Source organism: Megascapheus bottae, chromosome 10 (genome assembly GCF_031878675.1).
Source record: "Megascapheus bottae isolate mThoBot1 chromosome 10, mThoBot2.hap1, whole genome shotgun sequence".
Taxonomy (NCBI): domain Eukaryota; kingdom Metazoa; phylum Chordata; class Mammalia; order Rodentia; family Geomyidae; genus Megascapheus; species Megascapheus bottae.
In genome coordinates this window covers 66884454-66907450 of record NC_143518.1, presented here as the reverse complement: position 1 = coordinate 66907450, position 22997 = coordinate 66884454, and the positions used below count along the sequence as shown (strand labels likewise).

General features: G+C 49.2%; 1 protein-coding gene across 1 annotated transcript in view; it reads right to left on the bottom strand.

The window, feature by feature from the left end:
- Nucleotides 1-22997, bottom strand: part of LOC150058661 (dynein axonemal heavy chain 14-like) — a 90707-nt gene that overhangs the window by 52789 nt on the left and 14921 nt on the right. Inside the window, 7 exon segments of the mRNA XM_090341651.1 lie at nucleotides 2182-2434; nucleotides 4132-4340; nucleotides 5510-5597; nucleotides 10391-10606; nucleotides 14810-14944; nucleotides 15751-15840; nucleotides 19759-19930. Of these exon segments, the coding sequence (XP_090197777.1) occupies nucleotides 2182-2434; nucleotides 4132-4340; nucleotides 5510-5597; nucleotides 10391-10606; nucleotides 14810-14944; nucleotides 15751-15840; nucleotides 19759-19930 (1163 nt within the window).

The window sequence follows — 22997 nt, the reverse complement described above, 5'->3', positions numbered from 1 at the left end:
GGCAGTGCCCTGACTGACCATCTGAATGTAACCCCTGGCAGTTCCCTGATTGACCATCTGAATGTAACCCCTGGCAGTGCCCTGATTGACCATCTGAATGTAACCCCTGGCAGTGCCCTGGTTTAACTGATCTGAGATTGACCATCTGAATGTAACCCCTGGCAGTGCCCTGACTGACCATCTGAATGTAACCCCTGGCAGTGCCCTGGTTTAACTGATCTGAGATTGACCATCTGAATGTAACCCCTGGCAGTTCCCTGATTGACCATCTGAATGTAACCCCTGGCAGTTCCCTGACTGACCATCTGAATGTAACCCCTGGCAGTGCCCTGACTGACCATCTGAATGTAACCCCTGGCAGTTCCCTGATTGACCATCTGAATGTAACCCCTGGCAGTTCCCTGATTGACCATCTGAATGTAACCCCTGGCAGTGCCCTGATTGACCATCTGAATGTAACCCCTGGCAGTGCCCTGGTTTAACTGATCTGAGATTGACCATCTGAATGTAACCCCTGGCAGTGCCCTGGTTTAACTGATCTGAGATTGACCATCTGAATGTAACCCCTGGCAGTTCCCTGATTGACCATCTGAATGTAACCCCTGGCAGTTCCCTGACTGACCATCTGAATGTAACCCCTGGCAGTGCCCTGGCTTCAAGGAAAGTATATAAGCCTTGATTTGGAAATAAACGAGGCTGCAGTCTTGCGCTCACAGCCTTCTTGGGCGGCTGACTTGGGCTGTAGTCCTCCCGAACCCCATCTGTTGTCTGTCTTCTATTTTTTCCTAGTCCCTGCCCCCTGTTTCAGGAATCCTGGTTCGCTGCCGGCTGGCCTGGCACTGGGATGGCACATTCACGTGTGTGCACTGAACGTCAAAGGCAGACCCCTGCGTGGAACCCGGCCTTCCTGCCGGATGACATTAGCTGAAGATCGCACACAGCTGTGTGTGAAAACCCCATCCGTCATTTCTTAGGTACCAGCTCTCTTGATATTCTGCTTCATTGGTGATAATTCAGGCTATCTAGTCAGAAACTAGAGACTCATTTTTGCTCTGTCCCTGTCTCTTTCTCCCTCTCCTAGTTCCATATGAAGTATTTCAGTGTATGTTTGCACTCATACCACGGTACTAGGTCAAGACTCTTCGTCACTGACTGTCCATCCTGTCTCCTCACTTCCAGTTTCCTCCACTCAGATCCACTTTTCCACACAATTACTGGAGCAATTCATGCAAACAGCAGTTCTAATGCTGCTGGATCCTTTGTCCATTTAAAGTCCTTCAGCGCTTGCCAGCTATAGGATAAACACAGTCACTCCCACATCAGAGATCCTGGCTCTTTGGATGGGTCTACAATAAACTCTATGTAGCAAAGAATCAGTGACTTGGGAGTTAAAACAGTAACTTGACTTCCAGCAAAAACTGCAAATAGGAACAAAGAAAGCCCCAGACCCACAAACCAAACGCCTGGAGTGAGTAGATGGAGGCAGTGGTACAGTACACCAGTTCAGCTCTGGAAATGGGTCTCCACCTTCTCCCTTAGTACCCTTGGGTCTTACACTTTCTGTTTCTATAAATTCTCTGACAATTATTTCCTAAGCATTTCATTTCTTGTCTATTTGTTTAATAATTTTCTTTCTGGAGTTGCTGTTCTTTGAATACATGCTTTCGACCTTTACCACAGTTGCACGTGTGTATCTAGGTAACTAGTGAATATATTTCCTATTCTTCCCAGCCCTTCCTGATGATCTGAGAGAGCTCCTTGAATTTTGCAGCTTTCTATGACCTGGCTTTCTGGTAGCCAATCCAACATTCACCTCAGTTACTGGTTTCTTATTTCAACCCAAAGCAATTTACTTCTAGTCTCGATTGGTCTCTTTGGGACCCTTTGCTTTCTGTACAGCGTCCTCTTTCCCGTGAGGCGGGAAGTGAGTCTCGAGCATGCAGTACCGCTCCGAGACCCAGCACGGCGTGTGCCCGCATCCACTGGACACCCGCCCAAGGGTCCGTCACATTCTTTTTATGTCAGTGTTTAGTTTTTTTAAGTGCACAGTCAGCCATTGGTACAAACAGGCTGAAAACTCTTGGCTTGATTTATTGCCTTTTATAAAATCTAACAGGAGATGATAAATTGTTACTGACTAGACAACACATAGTATCGTTTCAAAAATTGGAAAAAACTCACTTTGTCCTAAGCCACCGTTTGTAATCATGAAGTCAAAGAAAGCATCAAGGATTCTGCACAGGGTTGTGACAGCTGTGATGCCTTGCACGGGGAAGGGCTGATGCTTCTGATGCTTCTTCATAAACCGCAGTCCCTCTGGGACACTTTTCTTAATCAATAATTGAAGACAGTCCACTCCTGATTGACTCATAATAGTAGATTTTCTCAAAAGCCATGACTGAACATAAGGCTCCCATCCCAGGTCAACAGGGTCCTGATACAAACAAACAAACAAACAAACAAATAACTACAACAAAACACAACCACAGAAAATCTATGCAAGGCTCCCATCCCAGGTCAACAGGGCCCTGATACAAACAAACAAACAAACAAACAAACAAACAAATAACTACAACAAAACACAACCACAGAAAATCTATGCAAGGCTCCCATCCCAGGTCAACAGGGTCCTGATACAAACAAACAAACAAACAAACAAATAACTACAACAAAACACAACCACAGAAAATCTATGCAAGGCTCCCATCCCAGGTCAACAGGGCCCTGATACAAACAAACAAACAAACAAACAAATAACTACAACAAAACACAACCACAGGAAATCTATGCAAGGCTCCCATCCCAGGTCAACAGGGCCCTGATACAAACAAACAAACAAACAACAACAAGAAAACACAACCACAGGAAATCTATGCAAGACTTCTATCCCAGGTCAACAGGGCCCTGATACAAACATTCATGTGGACTCACAAGAACTCACCACGTGCACCATCACGAGAACTCACCACGTGCACCATCACGAGGACTCACCACGTGCACCATCACGAGAACTCACCACGTGCACCATCACGAGGACTCACCACGCGCACCATCATGAGAACTCACCACGTGCACCATCACGAGGACTCACCACGCGCACCATCATGAGAACTCACCATGTGCACCATCATGAGAACTCACCACGTGCACCATCATGAGAACTCACCACGTGCACCATCATGAGAACTCACCACGTGCACCATCATGAGAACTCACCACGTGCACCATCATGAGAACTCACCACGCGCACCATCATGAGAACTCACCATGTGCACCATCATGAGAACTCACCACGTGCACCATCATGAGAACTCACCATGTGCACCATCACGAGGACTCACCATGTGCACCATCACGAGAACTCACCATGTGCACCATCACGAGGACTCACCACGCGCACCATCGCGCGGGCTCACGAGAACTCACCATGTACACCATCACGAGGACTCACCACGCGCACCATCGCGCAGGCTCACGAGGACTCACCACGCGCACCATCACGAGGACTCACCACGTGCACCATCATGAGAACTCACCATGTGCACCATCACGAGGACTCACCACGCGCACCATCACGAGGACTCACCACGCGCACCATCACGCGGGCTCACGAGGACTCACCACGCGCACCATCGCACGGGCTCACGAGGACTCACCATGTACACCATCACGAGGACTCACCACGCGCACCGTCGTGCGGGCTCACGAGAACTCACCATGTACACCATCGCGCGGGCTCACGAGGACTCACCATGTACACCATCACGAGGACTCACCACGCGCACCGTCGTGCGGGCTCACGAGAACTCACCATGTACACCATCGCGCGGGCTCACGAGGACTCACCATGTACACCATCACGAGGACTCACCACGCTCACCGTCGTGCGGGCTCACGAGAACTCACCATGTACACCATCGCGCGGGCTCACGAGGACTCACCATGTACACCATCACGAGGACTCACCACGCTCACCGTCGTGCGGGCTCACGAGAACTCACCATGTACACCATCGCGCGGGCTCACGAGGACTCACCATGTACACCATCACGAGGACTCACCACGCGCACCGTCGCGCGGGCTCACGAGAACTCACCATGTACACCATCGCGCGGGCTCACGAGGACTCACCATGTACACCATCGCACACCGGCTTATGGTGGCGGGACTGGCTTTAGAGAGAGTGTCCACTTCGAATATCAGACGCACTGTACTAGTCAGCGCGATTCTCTCGCTGTTGGCCAGGCACAGTGTCCTTGTGTCGTCTAGCACGGAGTTCAGCGTCTCCACCCACAGGATGTCTACAGGGCCATCTAAGACAAGCCACTGCCAGTCGAAATCTGGAGGGAACAGTGTTGTTAATGTGACTGGGCTCCACCAACTTTAAATGCCTTGAATGTGTTGCCCCTGGTGAATAGCAAAGTAACAGACACCCTTTCAAGACAGAACCAAATCAACCAAGTCTGGAATTCCTTCATGCCTCTTCATGCACTGCTCCAGCGGGGCTGCTGTGGAAAATCCCTTAGAATCGGCAGCTTCTCACGGCTCTGGAGCTGGAGGTCTAAGACGGAGGTGCCAGCGTATTCAGTGTCCAGTGAGGGCGGGGGTCTTGGTTTTCAGGAGAGCAGGGTGTCTCCCTGGACGGGTCTGATCCCCCCCCCCAGGCCAGTCTCCCCAGAACACCCTCCTGGCAGACAGCCTTGTCCAAGGGTGAGGACACAGGCCTGGTGGGTCGCTCGTTGAGAACAACCACGGCACACATGCTCTGTCCACCACTGGGCTCCACTGTAGGAAATCTATTCTTCAGGAGAGGGGTGTGTGCACAGGCTATGAAGCAGACAGAAGAGAGTCACCATGAAAGAGGTTAACTCTCCCAGAGAGCCAGAGAGAGAGCTAGGATCCATGAAGGGGCCAGCGTGAAGATGGGCTTGACCGGCTAAAACCTGCCAAAACTGCACAAGACAACCACATATGCAAATCATTACACTTTTTTTAAAAGGACAGGTAAATCTTCAACAAGGCAGAGCAGCACTAGAGTCTCTCTGTATCATAAATGTGCCGCAGAAGAACAAGTTAATGTAGGGTCCGTGTGGACCAGGGAAAGCGGCAGCGGGAACTCCCCCAGCAGACGCCGGCTCGTTAGGCCTGGATCACAGGCATTCACCTGAGCAGCTCACTTGCGATGTGTCTGCTGCAGCCGGCCACATGAGGGGCCTTACCACTGCGGTGTGTCTGCTGTCCGGCCAGCACCGCCCTTCTGTGTCTGCTGGGTTCTCAGGGCAGATTAATAGTCATTTATAAGAGGAAGGCTTGGCTGGCCTTAGTGGATTAGCCATAATATATACTGCAACCGTGTATGTGCTCATACTACACAGATTTTAAGTATACATAGGAGGAAAAATGTTGTATAAAACAGAGTATCATTAATCAAAAACGTATTTAAAGATATAAAGATGTTGGCTCAAAGTTTGTTTTCCATAGAAATGAATATTTACTGACTGATACTTACTGTGATCTTCTAGAATTTTGTTATTTTTCTCTGTATTAACCACAAGTCTATCAGTGTCTGTTGTATCAGAGGACTCAAGTTGGAAAACCTAAAATATGTAATTAGTTATGTTTCAGTTTTTATCCTGTGACACTTTTCCACTACAGTGAATGATAATCAATATGCCCTTATGAGAAAAGGAGACGGAAAGTCAGAAGGTTCTGCACTTGAAGAAACCAAAGCATTACTAACACAATACATCTTGCAACTGTAGCACTTTTCTTTTTCGGAAATTATCTTTTTCCAATGTCTTCTTCTCCCGGTATGTAATGTGTTAGTTGTGTGCTATTCAAATAGCACAGTCAAGTCCCAACAGAGCAAAAGGTCTCTGCTTGTCCCTCACCTGTCTCCCTAGCCCTGCTTTCCCAGGAACCCCTCAGGCTCTGGCGCCTGCGAGACCTGCCTGGGGGATGGGGAGCAGCGGCCTGGCTGCTCTGGGACTGCTAAACGCCCTGCAGGGACGGCATGCTGGGGTGAAGGCCAGGAGCGTTCCTCTCTAATATGCACGCAGCCCAGTTTCCACTGAAGGGCAGAGGAGACGTGGTGTCCATGTCCCCGGCTGAGTTCCCTGGCGTGGTGTCAGCTGACCGGCACGCGTTTCTCCCAGGCCAGCGTCATGGGGAGCACACACAGCACACAAGCAATGGGTGACGACAGTCCCCAGGGCTGAGGAGCTCCAGCTCCACTCCCGGGCCACGTCTGCAGCTGTCATCCTTGGATGCTCTAGTGTCTATTTCTCTAGACACATTTTGCGCGTGGGGAACGAGTCAAAGGCTACACGTTCTATGTTTCAGTGAGCTCTGTTAGATTTCTTCTCCCGGATTTGTGGCACTTGCACTCTCACAAACAAGGTGTAGGATGATGTCTCTCCCCCTCCCGAGCGTTGACTGTTTCCTATCACGAGTCTTAGGTTCTGAGAATCCGATGAGGAAAAATATGCCATTGTTACCACAATATTTTTTGACTGGTAGGTAGACTGGACATTTCTCCACATGTGATTGGCAATTTCTATCTGTCCTATCAGGCATGCTAGGCAAATGTTCTACTTCTGAGCCACACAGCAGCTCTCCTTTTGTCTGTAATTGCAATTCTTGTGTGTCCAGCTAAAGACTTCCTAATCCTGAAAATATACCTCTAGATGTTACATAGCTGCCTGCCTGCCTGCCTGCCTTCCTTCCTTCCTTCCTTCCTGCCTGCCTGCCTGCCTGCCTGCCTGCCTGCCTGCCTGCCTTCCTGCCTGCCTGCCTTCCTTCCTTCCTTCCTTCCTTCCTTCCTTCCTTCCTGCCTGCCTGCCTGCCTGCCTGCCTGCCTGCCTGCCTTCCTTCCTTCCTTCCTTCCTTCCTTCCTTCCTTCCTTCCTTCCTTCCTGCCTGCCTGCCTGCCTGCCTGCCTGCCTGCCTTCCTTCCTTCCTGCCTGCCTTCCTTCCTTCCTTCCTTCCTTCCTTCCTTCCTTCCTTCCTTCCTGCCTGCCTGCCTGCCTGCCTTCCTGCCTTCCTTCCTGCCTGCCTTCCTTCCTTCCTTCCTTCCTGCCTGCCTGCCTGCCTGCCTGCCTGCCTGCCTTCCTTCCTTCCTGCCTGCCTTCCTTCCTTCCTTCCTGCCTGCCTGCCTGCCTGCCTTTCTTCCTTCCACCCTTCCTTCCTTCCTTCCTTCCTTCCTGCCTGCCTGCCTGCCTGCCTGCCTTCCTTCCTTCCTCCCTTCCTCCCTTCCTTCCTCCCTTCCTTTTTTCCTTCCTCCCTCCCTCCCTCCCTTCCTTCCTTCCTTCCTTTTTTCCTTCCTTCCTTCCTTTCTTCCTTCCTTCCTCCTTTCCTCCTTTCCTTCCTTCCTTCCTTCCTTCCTTCCTTCCTTCCTTCCTTCCTTCCTTCCTTCCTCCCTTCCTGCCTTCCTTCCTTCCTGCCTTCCTTCCTGCCTTCCTCCCTTCCTCCCTTCCTGCCTTCCTTCCTGCCTTCCTTCCTTCCTGCCTTCCTTCCTTCCTCCCTCCCTTCCTGCCTTCTTTTTTGCTCATTTTAAAGGTTGTTTTGGCTCATTTCCCAGGCTGTCCTGGGATGTTTGATAGACATACCTCAGGCTCTTCAGTGCTGAGCAGGCACCCAGCTAAATACTATATTCTATTTTAGCATTTTGATTTTACATGTAGGTTATTAATTCATCTGAAATTCTATTTCTGTTTAGTGAGCAAGATAGATTTTTTTTTCTGTTTTCACGTACAAAGTAGCAAAGTTTGTGGTAGATTAAATACGGATGATTACTCACTGAATCTTAGAATAGGTGGGAGCAGGTGCTGGTTCAGGGGATATGCCAGCAAGTTGTGCCAAGTTGAGCAGATATTTGTGCACCAAACTATCTTTACAGGAGTTCAAGGAGCCGTGTGAGAGGCCACAGTGCTTCAGTTTAGTACATGAGAAAACACGCATTCGCTGGGCGTGGTGGCTCACGTCTGTCATCCTAGCTACTCAGGAGGCTGAGATCTGAGGATCGAGGTTCAAAGCCAGCCCGGGCACAAGAGGACCTGAGACTCTTATCTCCAATGAACCTCTAGAAAACAGGAAGTGGGGCTTGGCTCAAGGATTGGGCGGCAGCCTTGACTGAAGAGCACCCAGGCCAAGTTCAAGCCCCATGACCCATCAAAGGCAAAAACAAAAACAAAAGCATGGATTCATGAATACTAAATGAGTTACTCTCCTCCAAACCTGAGCAGGAATTGTGGAGAGACTCTTGTTGTCTGGAGCAAGGGAATTAAAAGTAGTTAGCTAGGGGCTGGGAGTTTGGCCTGGTGGTAGAGTGCTTGCTCAGCATACATGAAGACCCAGGTTTGATTCTTTGGTGCCACATACATAGAAAAGGCAAGAAATGGTGCTGAGGCTCAAGTGGCAGAGCTCTAGCCTTGAGAAAATCCAACAACAGTGCCCAAGCCCCGAGTTCAAGCCCCAGGACTGGAAAAAAATCCACTGGCATGAGTAGCCCTGTAGACAAAATTCAGAACGTTTTAAACATAGTATGTAAACTAAGTCTTTAGCATGAGGCCACAAAGCAACATAATTAAAAATACTCGAAACTACATTAATATGTTTAAAGATAGGCACTCTAAAAATATATAAAATGGTGGCGCAGGAGAGCGGGCCAGAAAGCCTAGAAGTAAAGCCACAAATGCACAGCAAACTGGACTTCGCCAAAAGGGTGATGGTGAGGGGAACCTGCAAGCTGGAGCCACATCTGTCACCACACACACAAATAAACTCAAGTGGACTAGTGTCAGACCTGGAGCGCTGGGGACATGGAGAGGGACTTGGTGACAACATCCCAAAGCACAAGAAACACCGGCAACACGGGGTCAGAAGAAGAGCAGAGATGACGTGCAGAACGAGAGAGGACAGCCACACGTCTAACCAAGAGCAGACAAGAGAATGCACGGAGACTCAAATGACTTCACAGAAGCAAACAAAACCAAAGCCTGATGAAAAGGGAAACGCAAACACACACCTTCCAAAGAAGACAGATGCCTGGCCAACACGTATGTGAGAACACGCTCAGCACCACGACTCATCAGGAAGCCGACGCCTGCGGCCGGTCCAGCCTGCGGCCCTTGCCGCAAGCTGAGGTCTGAGCACCGCGCCTCAAAGCCAGCCCGGGCAGCAGAGCCAACTGGCCAGCAAGAAGCTGGAAGTGGAACTGAGGCTCAAGTGGCAGAGTGCTAGCCTCGAGCAAAAAAGCTGTCAGGCAGCTCCAGGCTCCGAGTTCAAGCCCCAGTACCAGCCCAAACTAAAACCCGCCACGAAAACATCCGGAACAATCACCACGGCAGCCTACACCCAGGACCGCCGCGGGAGTCCGCTCCCGCGCTTTCCTCGTGGGTGAGAAGAGACACAGGCTCTCCCGCTCGGGGTGGCGTGCCAGGGGGGTGGTGGTCCACCACGGACACACCAAGTCTTCTCACAGGTGTCACCAGGGCCCGACCAGCAGCCGCTTAGGGACCTGACAGGGGGTCTCCCGCGGGGCTGGACAGAGGGCTGCCTCGGGTGAGCCCGGGGTGTGTGCAGACACTGAGGGGTGGAGGGCACGGCTGGCGGGCACTGGGGCACAGGAGGGCACGGCTGGCGGGCACTGGGGCCGGGACGGGAGCACAGATCCCGTGCTTCGCTGCACATAAAGAGAAGGTCCTATGCACAGCTTCAAGACAAGATGCATTTTTAATGCTTCACCATAGAGAAGTGATAGTCCAGCCAGCGTGGCACGACATCTATCCCATGTGAAATGATGCAAGTGTCTACTGTGGATTGTTCCAATCAGAGATGTTCCGCAATATATCCCATTTTATGTTTACTTTGAAGTCATATCTCTAAATGACGCCAATGAGCAGAGTGTGACTGTAATCAAAGATGACTGTTCTGCGTACATTACTCTTTAAAGTTCAAATAATACAGCTGTACCTTTTCTTTGTTTGAATGTATTTGCACTAAATGAAGTTTACCAGTAAGTTTTTGGTCCTCTGTCGCTGAGCTCTTTAGGTCAAGGCCAGCGCCCTCCCTCTGAGCCAAGTTAACCTCATCACCGACGGGAACAGGGCTTTTCGCATGGTTGGTCATCTGCGCTCCTCCTCTGCTGCAGCCTATGCTCCAGGCAGACTTCACACTCTCGGCCCTCCTTGTCAGACACCCCTGGCATTGCTGGCCATTTAAAAGCTCAGTGGCACGTTCTGTGTTTAACAACCTTCTTTCCTTTAAACACTGCTCCTCCTACTTTTAGCTTCACTCTGTACAAACATGCATCCACAGAGACTAAATACTGGTCTCTGAATACGCAACCTTCTGTTACTCAACCGAAAACACTTATTCCATGCCAAACTTACATTAGTTAAACCTGAGCTTTTTGACATCGGTTCCGGCTCGTCTCTTTTTCCGGAGAACTTTCCGCTGTCCGAGTACACGAAACCTCGAATTGTTGCTGATAACAGCCCGTCCCTCCATTCCATAGTGTTGGGGTCCAGATGTCCAAATAGCTCACCAAGACTGACACACTTCGGATTTAAAACGCAAGTATCTACTTTTCCTTTCTTTCCTGGAATCTGGGGAAAATTTGTAGGACAGTATTTGAATTTGTAAGAAAATAACTATAACGCAATTATTTAATTTTTGCACTGTTATTATGAAAGAGTTTTAAAAAGACTTCCATTAAAGAAAAATTCCCTGTAAAGGAGAGACTGTGACACACATGTGAGAATTAGATGTCTATGTGCACAGGGGAGAGGAGAGACTGTGACACACGTGTGAGAACTAGACGTCTACATGCACAGGGGAGAGGAGAGACTGTGACACACGTGTGAGAACTAGACGTCTACGTGCACAGGGGAGAGGAGAGACTGTGACACACGTGTGAGAACTAGACGTCTACGTGCACAGGGGAAAGGAGAGACTGTGACACACGTGTGAGAACTAGACGTCTACGTGCACAGGGGAAAGGAGAGACTGTGACCCATGTGTGTGAGAACTAGACGTCTACGTGCACAGGGGAAAGGAGAGACTGTGCCACACGTGTGAGAACTAGACGTCTACATGCACAGGGGAAAGGAGAGACTGTGACACATGTGTGTGAGAACTAGACGTCTACGTGCACAGGGGAAAGGAGAGACTGTGACACATGTGTGTGAGAACTAGACGTCTACGTGCACAGGGGAAAGGAGCGACTGTGACACACGTGTGAGAACTAGACGTCTACGTGCACAGGGGAAAGGAGAGACTGTGACACATGTGTGTGAGAACTAGACGTCTACGTGCACAGGGGAAAGGAGAGACTGTGACACACGTGTGAGAACTAGACGTCTACGTGCACAGGGGAAAGGAGAGACTGTGACACACGTGTGAGAACTAGACGTCTACGTGCACAGGGGAAAGGAGAGACTGTGACACACGTGTGAGAACTAGACGTCTACGTGCACAGGGGAAAGGAGAGACTGTGACACACGTGTGAGAACTAGACGTCTACGAGCACAGGGGAAAGGAGAGACTGTGACACACGTGTGAGAACTAGACGTCTACGTGCACAGGGGAAAGGAGAGACTGTGACACACGTGTGAGAACTAGACGTCTACGTGCACAGGGGAAAGGAGAGACTGTGACACACGTGTGAGAACTAGACGCCTATGTGCAGAAAGTCAAATTGAAAATGGACCAAACATTAAATTTGATAAATGAAACTGAAAAGTATTGGTAAACAAAAGACTTTTTTTTCCCCAGTCCTGGGCTTGAGCTCAGGGCCTGAGCACTGTCCTTGGGTTTTCTCAAGGCTGGAGCTCTACCACTTGAGCCACAGCACCACTTCTTTTTGTATTTATGTGGTACTAAGGAATTGAACCCAGGTCTTCATGCACAGTAAGCAGGCACTCTACCACTAGGCCACAGTCCCAGCTCCCAAAAATCTTATGACTTTGGATTTAACTGCAGATTCTTAGATTTGATATCAAAAACATAAATATTAAAGGAAAAGAATAACTTGCATTTCATAAAAATTCAGTGGCTTTTGCATATCACTATCCAATTGGGGAAAGATAACTCACGGAACTCAAAAAAATGTGCAAATCTCCCATTTAATAATGCTTAATGTCCTGATTATATAAAGAATTCAACTGCAAAACAAAAAGACAGTCTTTTAAAATTTGACGAAATAGAAGATACACCACTGGCGAATGCACACGTGGGTGGGGCTTGTTGTCCACTCATTAGGAAAATGCCGATGAGTTCCTCAAAAGACTACACATAGAGCTCCCCTACATCCCAGCAATTCCACTACTTGGCATTTACCCAATCGTCCAGAAACAAGGACAAAACTAAACCACTAGCACAACGATGTTCATTGCAGCACTATTTACCATAGCAAAGATATGGAACCAACCCAGATGCCCCTCAGTGGATGAGTGGATCAACAAGGTGTGGTATTTATACACAATGGAATTCTATGCTGCTGTCAGAAAGAATGACATCGCTCCATTTGTAAAGAAATGGAAAGAATTGGAAAAAATCATATTAAGTGAAGTAAGCCAGACTCAAAGGAACTTAGGCTCAGTGGTTTCCCTCATTTGTCATAATTAGTATAAACCTTAGACTCTCCTAGCAGAGGTTTACAGTAGAGCAAAATCTCAATACATAAGGCCATATAGGATGAGGCTAAAAGAAAGGACCTCTAAGATAGAGAAACAAGAGCCATATAAGGTGTACTGTTATTTCTCATCTCTTTTTCTGTCCCTTTGGCTAATCTCATATTGTGACTGCATCTGACTTTGTTACCTGGTATATGGTATACACGTTGGTTTGTTTATTTGAAATAGGACAGGGACAGGGTGGGGGCACAAGATGATTGGGAGGAGATGAAAAGTGATTCCTTAATGGAAGAGGAGCTGGTGCCATCCTGGCTGGTGAGATTGTGTCGTCTCCACCTCAGGAAAGGTCGCTGAACTCCGCACAGCCCCCACTCCCCAGGTGGTGAGGCAGGAGGGGAGACTGCTCTCGCTCAGACACACACAGCGTGGCGGTGTGAATCTCTTTCGTGGGTTCTGATACCGGCCTCACGCGCTTTCTCAGGTCTGGTACTCTATTGCTTGAGCCATGTTTGTGTCTGTGTGTGCCTGTGTGTGTGTGTCTGTGTGTGTCTGTGTCTGTGTGTATGTCTGTGTGTCTGTGTGTCTATGTCTGTGTGTGTGTGCCTGTGTGTCTGTGTCTGTGTGTGCCTGTGTTTGTGTGTGTGTGTCTGTGTGTGTGTGTGTCTGTGTCTGTGTGTATGTCTGTGTGTCTGTGTCTGTGTGTGTGCCTGTGTGTGTGTGTCTGTGTGTGTGTCTGTGTGTGTGTCTGTGTTTGTGTCTGTGTGTGTCTGTGTGTGTGTCTGTGTTTGTGTGTGTGTGTGTCTGTGTTTGTGTGTGTGTGTCTGTGTCTGTGTGTGTATCTGTGTGTGTGTCTGTGTTTGTGTCTGTGTGTGCCTGTGTGTGCCTGTGTGTGTGTCTGTGTTTGTGTGTGTGTGTGTCTGTGTGTGTGTGTGTCTGTGTGTATGTCTGTGTGTCTGTGTCTGTGTGTGTGCCTGTGTGTGTTTGTGTCTGTGTATGTGTCTGTGTGTGTGTCTGTGTTTGTGTCTGTGTGTGTCTGTGTGTGCCTGTGTGTGTGTGTCTGTGTTTGTGTCTGTGTGTGTCTGTGTGTGTGTGCCTGTGTGTGCCTGTGTGTGCCTGTGTGTGTGTGTCTGTGTTTGTGTCTGTGTGTGTCTGTGTGTGTGTGTCTGTGTGTATGTCTGTGTGTCTGTGTGTCTGTGTCTGTGTGTGTCTGTGTGTGTGTCTGTGTGTCTGTGTCTGTGTGTGTCTGTGTCTGTGTGTGTCTGTGTCTGTGTGTGTGTCTGTGTTTGTGTCTGTGTGTGTCTGTGTCTGTGTGTATGTCTGTGTGTATGTCTGTGTGTATGTCTGTGTGTCTGTGTCTGTGTGTGTCTCTGTGTGTGTGTGTGCCTGTGTGTGTGTCTGTGTGTGCCTGTGTGTGTGTGTCTGTGTCTGTGTGTGCCTGTGTGTGTGTGTCTGTGTGTGTGTCTGTGTCTGTGTGTGCCTGTGTGTGTGTGTCTGTGTTTGTGTCTGTGTGTGTCTGTGTCTGTGTGTATGTCTGTGTGTCTGTGTGTGTGTCTGTGTGTGTGTCTGTGTCTGTGTGTGTCTGTGTGTGTGTGTGTCTGTGTGTGTGTGTGTGTCTGTGTGTGCCTGTGTGTGTCTGTGTCTGTGTGTGTGTCTGTGTTTGTGTCTGTGTGTGTCTGTGTGTGCCTGTGTGTGTGTGTCTGTGTTTGTGTCTGTGTGTGTCTGTGTGTGTGTCTGTGTTTGTGTCTGTGTGTGTCTGTGTGTGTGCCTGTGTGTGTGTGTCTGTGTGTGTGTCTGTGTGTGTGTCTGTGTGTGTGTACATTTGACCTGGCAGTGTGTGATAGAGTTTTACTTTGCCATCCAGAAGCAAACATACCGACCTCAGAACACACGGTAAAATCCCTAAAGAGCATTCTTATGATAAAGAGGAAAAAGACCGGATAATAAAAGTAAAAAGCTACATTAAGCTAAGATAAAAACCTCTTGACAAGACTAATGGGAAGTAAGTGTGTGCTAAACAGGACACCCAACAACCCCAGTCCAGAGGTTCCGCCTGCATGATAAACTTGAGAAGCCAGAGTCAATGAAACCTCAGTGAGAAGGAGCCTACACCGTCCATGGAAGTGTAACGACAGTACAAACAAATGGCGCCGTGCCCGGGGCCCGGTGGACACTCACCTTGGTGATGGAGCGCCTCTCCGTGATCGACAGGGTGTCTATAATCGGTAACAATATCAACGCTTTCTTTAAAATTTTTCTGGCTGCTGTCTTTCCTCCACCTGTCGGACCCACCAGCATGACACCCACACAAGCCTACAAGAAATTCACAGGATAGTTAATTCGTAAGTGATCGCCACAATTTCTGTCCATATATCTCTCTTCTCATGTCCTGGGTCTTCTTCCCGTCCCTGGGTTGGTGGTGTGCCCCGTTCTCCTCCTGTGGGGGTCTGGCTGCTCTCACCATGCAGCCGTGAGCCAGCAGACCCACGGGTCGCGGCCGACAGCCGTCTCTCCGGCTTTGCCAGTGGCCTAGCTCTCTGGCCTGCCACCTGGGAAATGTAAGACTGGGAGATGACAGCTCTGGGGGCTTATGAAGTATGAAAATAAATGACAGCAACCACCAAACAAGCTGATAAGGCTTCTGGGCCCACGGTGAGGGTCTGCCCTTGGGTCAGCACATACAGAACTAGCTGGCTGACGAGCCTCCCGGCTGGCCACGACCGCTGGGACGCACGACGCTACACTCGGTATTGTGGCACACCACATCAAGACGTGGCAGTCTGAGGCAAAGCAGAGGACAGCACGCATCGCTGCAGCATAAGCTACTACGTCACGTCAGACTTGATTCCTGCCAAAAGCTGAGGCAGTGGTCTCACAGTAAGTGCGGGAGGACCGGACCAGAGCCCAAAGGGTCCCTGAAGAGCTCTAGTGGAGCTGCGTCTGGGCTGGGAGGCTTCGCATGGTCAGGTCGGGGTCCAGCCTGGTTTTAATGTGCACGGGTACACCCCTGAGCTCCGAAGGACCACTGCACTAGAGTCAATGTTTGGGGCTCAATTTTCTCCACCTTTTCTCTGCTCCCACCACTGACAAAGAATTACCAGATGAAATTCTATCCATACCTGCAGTTGAATGTAAAACTGTATGATCTTCTCTTTCTGACATGGCCACTGTTGAAAGCCTAATAGTTCTGTTGAAATATATATGGCTTTCTAAAAGGAAATGAGTATGTTAGTGTGCATTGCAAATGAATCCTTTGATCGTTCTGGAGCACCAAACCCAGGGCTCTGCACAAGCTTGTCAAGCATTCTGACTGAACTGCACCTCTACTTCAAACCCTTTAAATTTTAATCCTTTAAGTCTCTAGCGCGGTACTGCTTACTGCACCTTAGGATGGTAATTCTTTGCTTATGATGTTGGAATTTGAACTCAGGGCCATGTGCTCACTAGACAGATACAATTCTTCAGGGTTTTAGTTCATCAGCCTCTACCTCTGGAATAATGAAAATTATTGTTAATCTCTGCACGGAATTTTATATTCAAAGGCACCTGATAGCAAATTCACAAGTCCTTTTTCATATTCAGAACCTTTACTTCCCAACATTTATAAGAACTAGACAGTGCTAGAGTGCCACTATCTCCTCCTGTGCCATGAAAGTACCTGTTCAATGCTATAATGATTATTTTATTGTTAACAATGTTCTAAGATAGCAAATAAAACTGGTAAGTTCAAAAGCATGATGTAGTTATACACTAAAATACTCAACGAGTGTCCTGCAGCTCAAAAGGAGTAAACAGAGACTCTGTCTACATGAACCACGGATTTTCATCCTTTCTTTTCACTGGCCTGTCCTGGTCTGTGTTTCATTCCTTGCATCCCTCCAGTGAGACAGAGTGAAGCAGCTTCAGGAACGGAAGAGATACTTGGCAGACATGAGGGGAAAGGCTTCTCTGGTGGTAAGACAACTGCAGTCAGGCAGTCAGCGGAGAAGAAGTTTTTAAAGAAGCACTTTAGCGTTGGTTAGATTGGCCACTCAACACCCAGACTCGGGGTAGACAAAGAAGCTATGAATTCTGACCAGATAACAGAATCAACCCTGGTGGCTGTGGGATCTAAGTGTCGCCTCACAGAGGCGTAGAGTGAGAATCACATGCGATGCACAGAAGATCAGTGCAGTCAGTCAAAGGAAAGACACTGAGACAAGTGTGTCATTTTTAATGTCTTCCTTCAGAAAGTTTTTCTTTTTCTTTTTCTTTTTGGCAGTCCTGGGCTTGAGCTCAGGGCCTGAGCACTGTCCTTGGACTTTCTCAAGGCTGGAGCTCTACCACGTGAGCCTTGGCACCACTTCTGGCTCTTTTTTTCTATGTATGTGGAACCAAGGAATGGAACCCGGGTCTTGGCGCATGCTAGGCAAGCACTCTACCACCAGGCCACACTCCTGGCCCCCCTTCGGAAAGTTTTAAAATCAAATCCAAGTGCGCTGGCCCTCAGGACCTGTGTGGTCCTTGGGAACCTAGGAAGCTCTCGGCGAATCCTGGGGTGGCTGTGCACACTGCAGTGTGGGAACGCGGTGAACAGAGCGCAGTCGGCTCTGCTCTCCAGAGGCAGTGTCCACGGCGTGCTTACGGCCCCATGCGCCTGCCACCCACACAGAGCCGCTGCTCACGCTGCAGCCAGCACAGAAGACTGCATTGCACAGCCCCAAGCTTAGCCAGGCCCCAGAGGTTCACGTGTGTCGTCCTCGCTGTCCAGGAGGCTGAGATCTGAGGGTCAGGGCAGGAGAGACTGTGAGAGTCGTAGCTCCAGTTAATCCCCAAAAAGCCACAGGTGAAGCTGTGGCTCAAGGGGCAGAGTGCCAGCTTTGAGCTCAGGGACAGCGCCCAGGCGCAGTTACACACACACACGCACACGCACACACGCACACATATGCACACACGCATACACACATGCACACCACACACACACCCACACACGTGCACACGCACACGTGCTCGCACACACGCGCGCGCGCACACACACGTGAACACACATGCACGCACACATGAAAAATATAACCCCACAGACATCTAGAAGTTATGACAAGATAAGGGAGAAGGAAGACTGTAGGCTCTGTCTGGGAAAGATAAAAAGACGGTCATAGAAGACAGAAAATGAAACTTGCATTTCTATTTTTTCCCTATTAAAGTGGAAATCCTCAACATGTAAATATAAATCAAAATCTTCAAGATTTTAGTAATTAGTTGAGAAACAAGTATTGTTTCATTGTATTTCTTTTAGAAGCCTCACAAAGCAAAACAGAAAAATAAATTTGCATTTTATTAAAATAAGCAGCTAGGAAAATATACTAAATCCAAAACACAGGTGAGAACTGTGAAGACCACGGGTGTTAGGTGTGTATCCAGACATGGAGAGCAGGGTCGAGAAAGCCCAGCACTCCAGTCAGATGGAAGCAGGGACGGGAAAACACATGATTCCCGTTAAGTCAGAGAACTAGAGATACAACAGGACGTGGGTAGTGATACTTCTATCCACTAAATATGGCCTGAGTCCCAGCCCTGCAAGCCAAGAAAAAACAAAAACTTGTTAGCTAACCATCTTCATGTTTGACTAAATAGAAATAACTTATGGGACAAGAGAGGGCCGTAGCACACTGATGAAAAAGAAAGACGATAGATAAGCATGTACATAACTCAAAACTGTAAAGTTCTTTAGGCTACAGTGACAGAAGTACAAGAAACAGCTTTATTGATGAGTTAGAGCCCAATAATTCTCCCTCAGAAACTGATGGATCAATAAAAATAGGCAAATGCCAAAGCTCTGCAGAACAGACGACTTACATAACTGTGTACATTCTTCAAGCACAGAACGCATGCCACTTTGGGCAGTATCTGAAGCTTTTGTAATAATAGCCATTCTTAGGTGACAAACAAAACTTTAATAAATATAAAAAGACACACATATAAACTAAAGAGCACAGTCCATAACCAAAGTTAATAACAAAAACGTTGAAATCTCAACTAATATTGATAATAAAAGTGCTAAAACCCATACATTTAGGATCACAGTAAACTCCTGAAAGGAAAAGCGAGGCACATCAAATGCACACCTGTGGTCCCAGCACCCACGGGGCTGAGGTGAGAGGACTGCGGGTTTGGGGCTGGCCTGTGCTGTGCGAAACTGCCTCAAGAGCTAAAACCACCATCGCCAACAACAGTGAGAGAACATCTCATCACCTAGCTGAAAACCTCTCCACCAGATCACAGAGTTGGCTCCCAGACTGTCTCCACCACACTCCAAGAATGGAACTCATTTCAGTGTCATTTGAGCACAATGGGAGAAACTAGAAAATGATTAAGAATTTTGTTAGTAAACAAATAGATGAGATTGAACAAGATAGTCCTGAAGAATCAATGGATTAATGAAGAAACAAAGAAATGACGACCTTTCTTGAAACAGATGATAACCACAGCAAAACCTACAAGATGACCGAAGAAGCAATTCTCAGAAGGAAGTTTATAGGAATAAAAAGTACAAAGATCTCATATCAACAACCTGTTATACATTAAGAAATAGAAAAACAAGAACAAACCAAACCTCAAATTACTAGAAGGAAAGAAATCATAAAGACCAGCTACTCAGGAAGCTGAGATCAGAGGATTGCAGTTCAAAGCCAGCCCAGGCACTAATGTCCATGAGAGTCTGATCTCCAATTAACCACTAGAAAAAGGGAAGTGGGGCTGTGGCTCAAGGGATAATCTTGAGCTGAAGAGCTCAGGAACAGTGCCAGGCCCAGAGTTCAAGCCCATGACCAACAACAACAATAAAAAATAATAAACCTGAAGTATTTTTTTTTCTGCCAGTCCTGGGGCTTGAACTCAGGGGCGAGACACTGTCCTTGGGTTTATTCAAGGCTAGCACTCTACCAATTGAGCCACAGCTGGCTTTTCCTGTGTATGTGGTTCTGAGGAATCGAACCCAGGGCTTCATACATGCTAGGCGAGCACTCTACTGCTAGGCCACACTCCCAACCAGTATCTCAGGAATAACTAGTGTTTAAGCCACATCTAGTGTTTCACCTAATTGGTTTTCCTCATCCAAGTAATTAGATGTTTCCAAAAGGTCTAATTACCTCCAAAGAAAGTAGATTTTCTTTTGAAACTTTCACTTCAGGAAAAACATCTCCTATAATCTTTTCGAAAAGCGGGACGTCCTCAGGAAGAAATCCTGGTAGACTGGCTTCTCGGACGGCCTGGATGACAATCAGAGTTTCGTCTGCTTCACAGCAATTGCTGCCGCCATCCCTTCAGTGGGTGAGGACAGAGTGAAGGACAGGTCAGCCAGCGGGCCAGGCTTCAGCGGGCCAGGCTTCAGCGGGCCAGGCTTCGGGAGAGAGCTCTGGGTCGGCCTGAGCGCCGCCCCTCCCTCCCGGCCGAGCAGCCAGGAGGAGCAGGAGCGGCCCGTGCTCAGCTCCTCGGCTCCAGGCCCCTTCTCTGCAGAGCCTACACAGGACTGGCGCTCCGTCATCACCCCTTCAGGGACGAGCACACTACGGCTGAGATTTTAGAAATGGTTTATGAAGGCTGAGGTCAACAGCGGGCTTGCGGGGCGGTGTGTGGAGACACAGCACCATCAGGAGGCGCTGGCGGCGGGCGGGTGTCGGGCGCTGAAAGCGACTGCTGGCCGTGTGCGCCACCATGGGCCGTCTACCTGATTCCTAGTGTCACCGGCTTCAGTGTCAAAGCCACAGTGACAGAGGAGAAGCCAACGTGTGGCGCTGCAAATATTCCCTGAGAAATACAAATTCAGCTCTAGCCAGAGTCTTTGAGAAGGAACCTGCCTGCTCAGAGGGAGGCGTCGTCGTACGGACAGATTGGAAGCCCGCTTGCTCCCAACGAAGACACAGCCTCCGCGCACGGGCAGGCAGCACTCAGAGGCTGCGGTGGGGAAGAGGGCTCAGGGAAATGACGCGTAAGCTCTGCTCTGCTCCACTGCCACACGTCCTCATTGGGCCAGAAAACAACTTCGGTTTTTCAAGCCCACTTAAGGGTGTGTGTATGTGTGTGTGTGTGTGTATGTGTGTGTGTGTGTGTGGTGTGTGTGTGGTGTGTGGTGTGTGTGTGGTGTGTGTGGTGTCTGGTGTGTGTGGTGTGTGGTGTGTGTGTGGTGTGTGTGGTGTGTGTGGTGTGTGTGTGGTGTGTGTGTGGTATGTGTGTATGTGGTGTGTGGTGTGTGTGTGTGGTGTGTGTGGTGTGTGTGGTGTGTGTGTGTGTGTGTGGTGTGTGTGGTGTGTGTGGTGTGTGTGTGGTGTGTGTGGTGTGTGTGTGGTGTGTGTGTGGTATGTGTGTATGTGGTGTGTGGTGTGTGTGTGTGGTGTGTGTGGTGTGTGTGTGTGTGTGGTGTGTGTGTGGTGTGTGTGGTGTGTGTGGTGTGTGTGGTGTGTGGTGTGTGTGTGTGTGGTGTGTGTGTGGTGTGTGTGGTGTGTGGTGTGTGTGTGTGTGGTGTGTGTGTGTGGTGTGTGGTGTGTGTGTGTGTGTGGTGTGTGTGTGGTATGTGTGTATGTGGTGTGTGGTGTGTATGTGTGGTGTGTGTGGTGTGTATGTGTGGTGTGTGTGTGTGTGGTGTGTGTGGTGTGTATGTTTGCTTTGTTTTGTTTGTATTTTGGGGTGGTCCCGGGCTGGTCCCAGAGCCCAGGCATTGTCCCCAAGCCTCTCTACACTCAAGGCTAGTGCTCTATCATGGAAGCCACAGCACCAATTCCAGCCTTTTCTGAGTAGCTGAGTGGAGATTAAGAGTCTCCTGGACTTGCCTTGCATGGGCTAGCTTTGAACCACAGTCCTCCGATCTCACTGCCTGAGCAGTGAGGATCGCAGGTGTGAACCATGGGCGCTGGGCGAGGACTTGGTCGTTTTTAACAAAAGCCTCCTCTCAGTCTGTTGCCCCCCTACAGTGACAGTGGGGTCAGAACATCAGCAGGTAGCTGCGGAAGGAGTGATGGCATTTCAGAGATGGGAGAGCCTCCTCCCTGTCCACCTTCTTGAGGAAGGTAACAGAAACTGTTGTTTCTCTTTTTGTATGGAGCCGGGGATAGAACCCAGGGCCTCAAACATGCGACACAAGTACTGGATCACGAGCCGCAGCCCAGCGCAGCGGCTAACATGAATAGCAACATCTACTGAGAGCTTTTACGGGGGCTTGTCCAGTCTTCTTAGCAAGCACTGCATGACGCGCTCTGCTAACCCAAGAACTGGGAAGACTGACAGTGACGGAGTCACGCAGGGGACCAAGGCCACTCCGTGGAGAGGACGGAGGCCGTCCCCGTGTTCTGGGCGGTCACCCCACCCTCACATACTAGGCTGACGCTGGCTTTGGTTGTGTGTCCCTGGGTCTTTCTAGTGAGCGGTACCGGCAGAGGAAGGGCCAGCCCGCCGCCTTTACGGGCGAGGAAGAGATCCTGTCTACCTGGATGGAAAAGAGGGCCAGCTCCCTGTTGGGCCTCCGCCACTTTTTACTCTTTTTCGCTAGACAGATCTTCTTTTATTTGAAAAGAATCAGGAAATATTCAGGGATGACAAGCACACATAGTTGAGGGGGAAATATGAAACGTCACAATCCAGAGCGAATTCCTCATACACAGAAGTGTTACACTGTACTAATATCCGGTGAGAATCTGCCATTGCACTAAAATCCTATCAAACAGTGACTTTGGGGAGGGCAGGGAAAAACCACATTGGCTCTGGTTAAAGAATACCCCGGAGGGCTGCCTGGCCCGGCGGCAGAGGCTGGCCTAGCACGCACCAAGCCCTGGTTTGACTCCACAGCACCACATACCCAGAAAAAGCCGGCAGCGGTGCAGTGCGTCGAGGGTCCCCACAGGGTAGTTCTGGGACCCTGCAAACACCCAAGTCTACGCTGCTGCTGTGACAGGGCAGGGGGCTGCCATGGACCGTGCATCCATATCTCTTCACACACTGTTGGTTGTGGTTGCTGTTTGTGCAGGTACCAGGGCTTGAACTCACGGCCTTCTGTTCTCACTTGGCTTTCTGGCTCAAGGACGATGTTCAGCCAGGCCTTCATCTATTTGGAGATGAAATCGTACAACCTTTCTGCGGGGGCTAGCTTGCAAGTGCAGCCTTCTCGTCCTCAGCCTGCTGAGTAGCTGGGGTTACAGCCATGAGCCATCTTCCTTCCCTATATAGAGCACCTCTGGGCACCTGCAGTATCTAGCACAGCCTAAATGCTCCAACTGTGCTGTGTCGGGGACCAGGCCAGAAAAACAGCCACGCATGCTCTGTACAGATGTAGTTTTGCAAATATTTTCGATCTCTAGTTGATTGAATTCCCAATTGAAGGTATAGATTTTATGTTTGT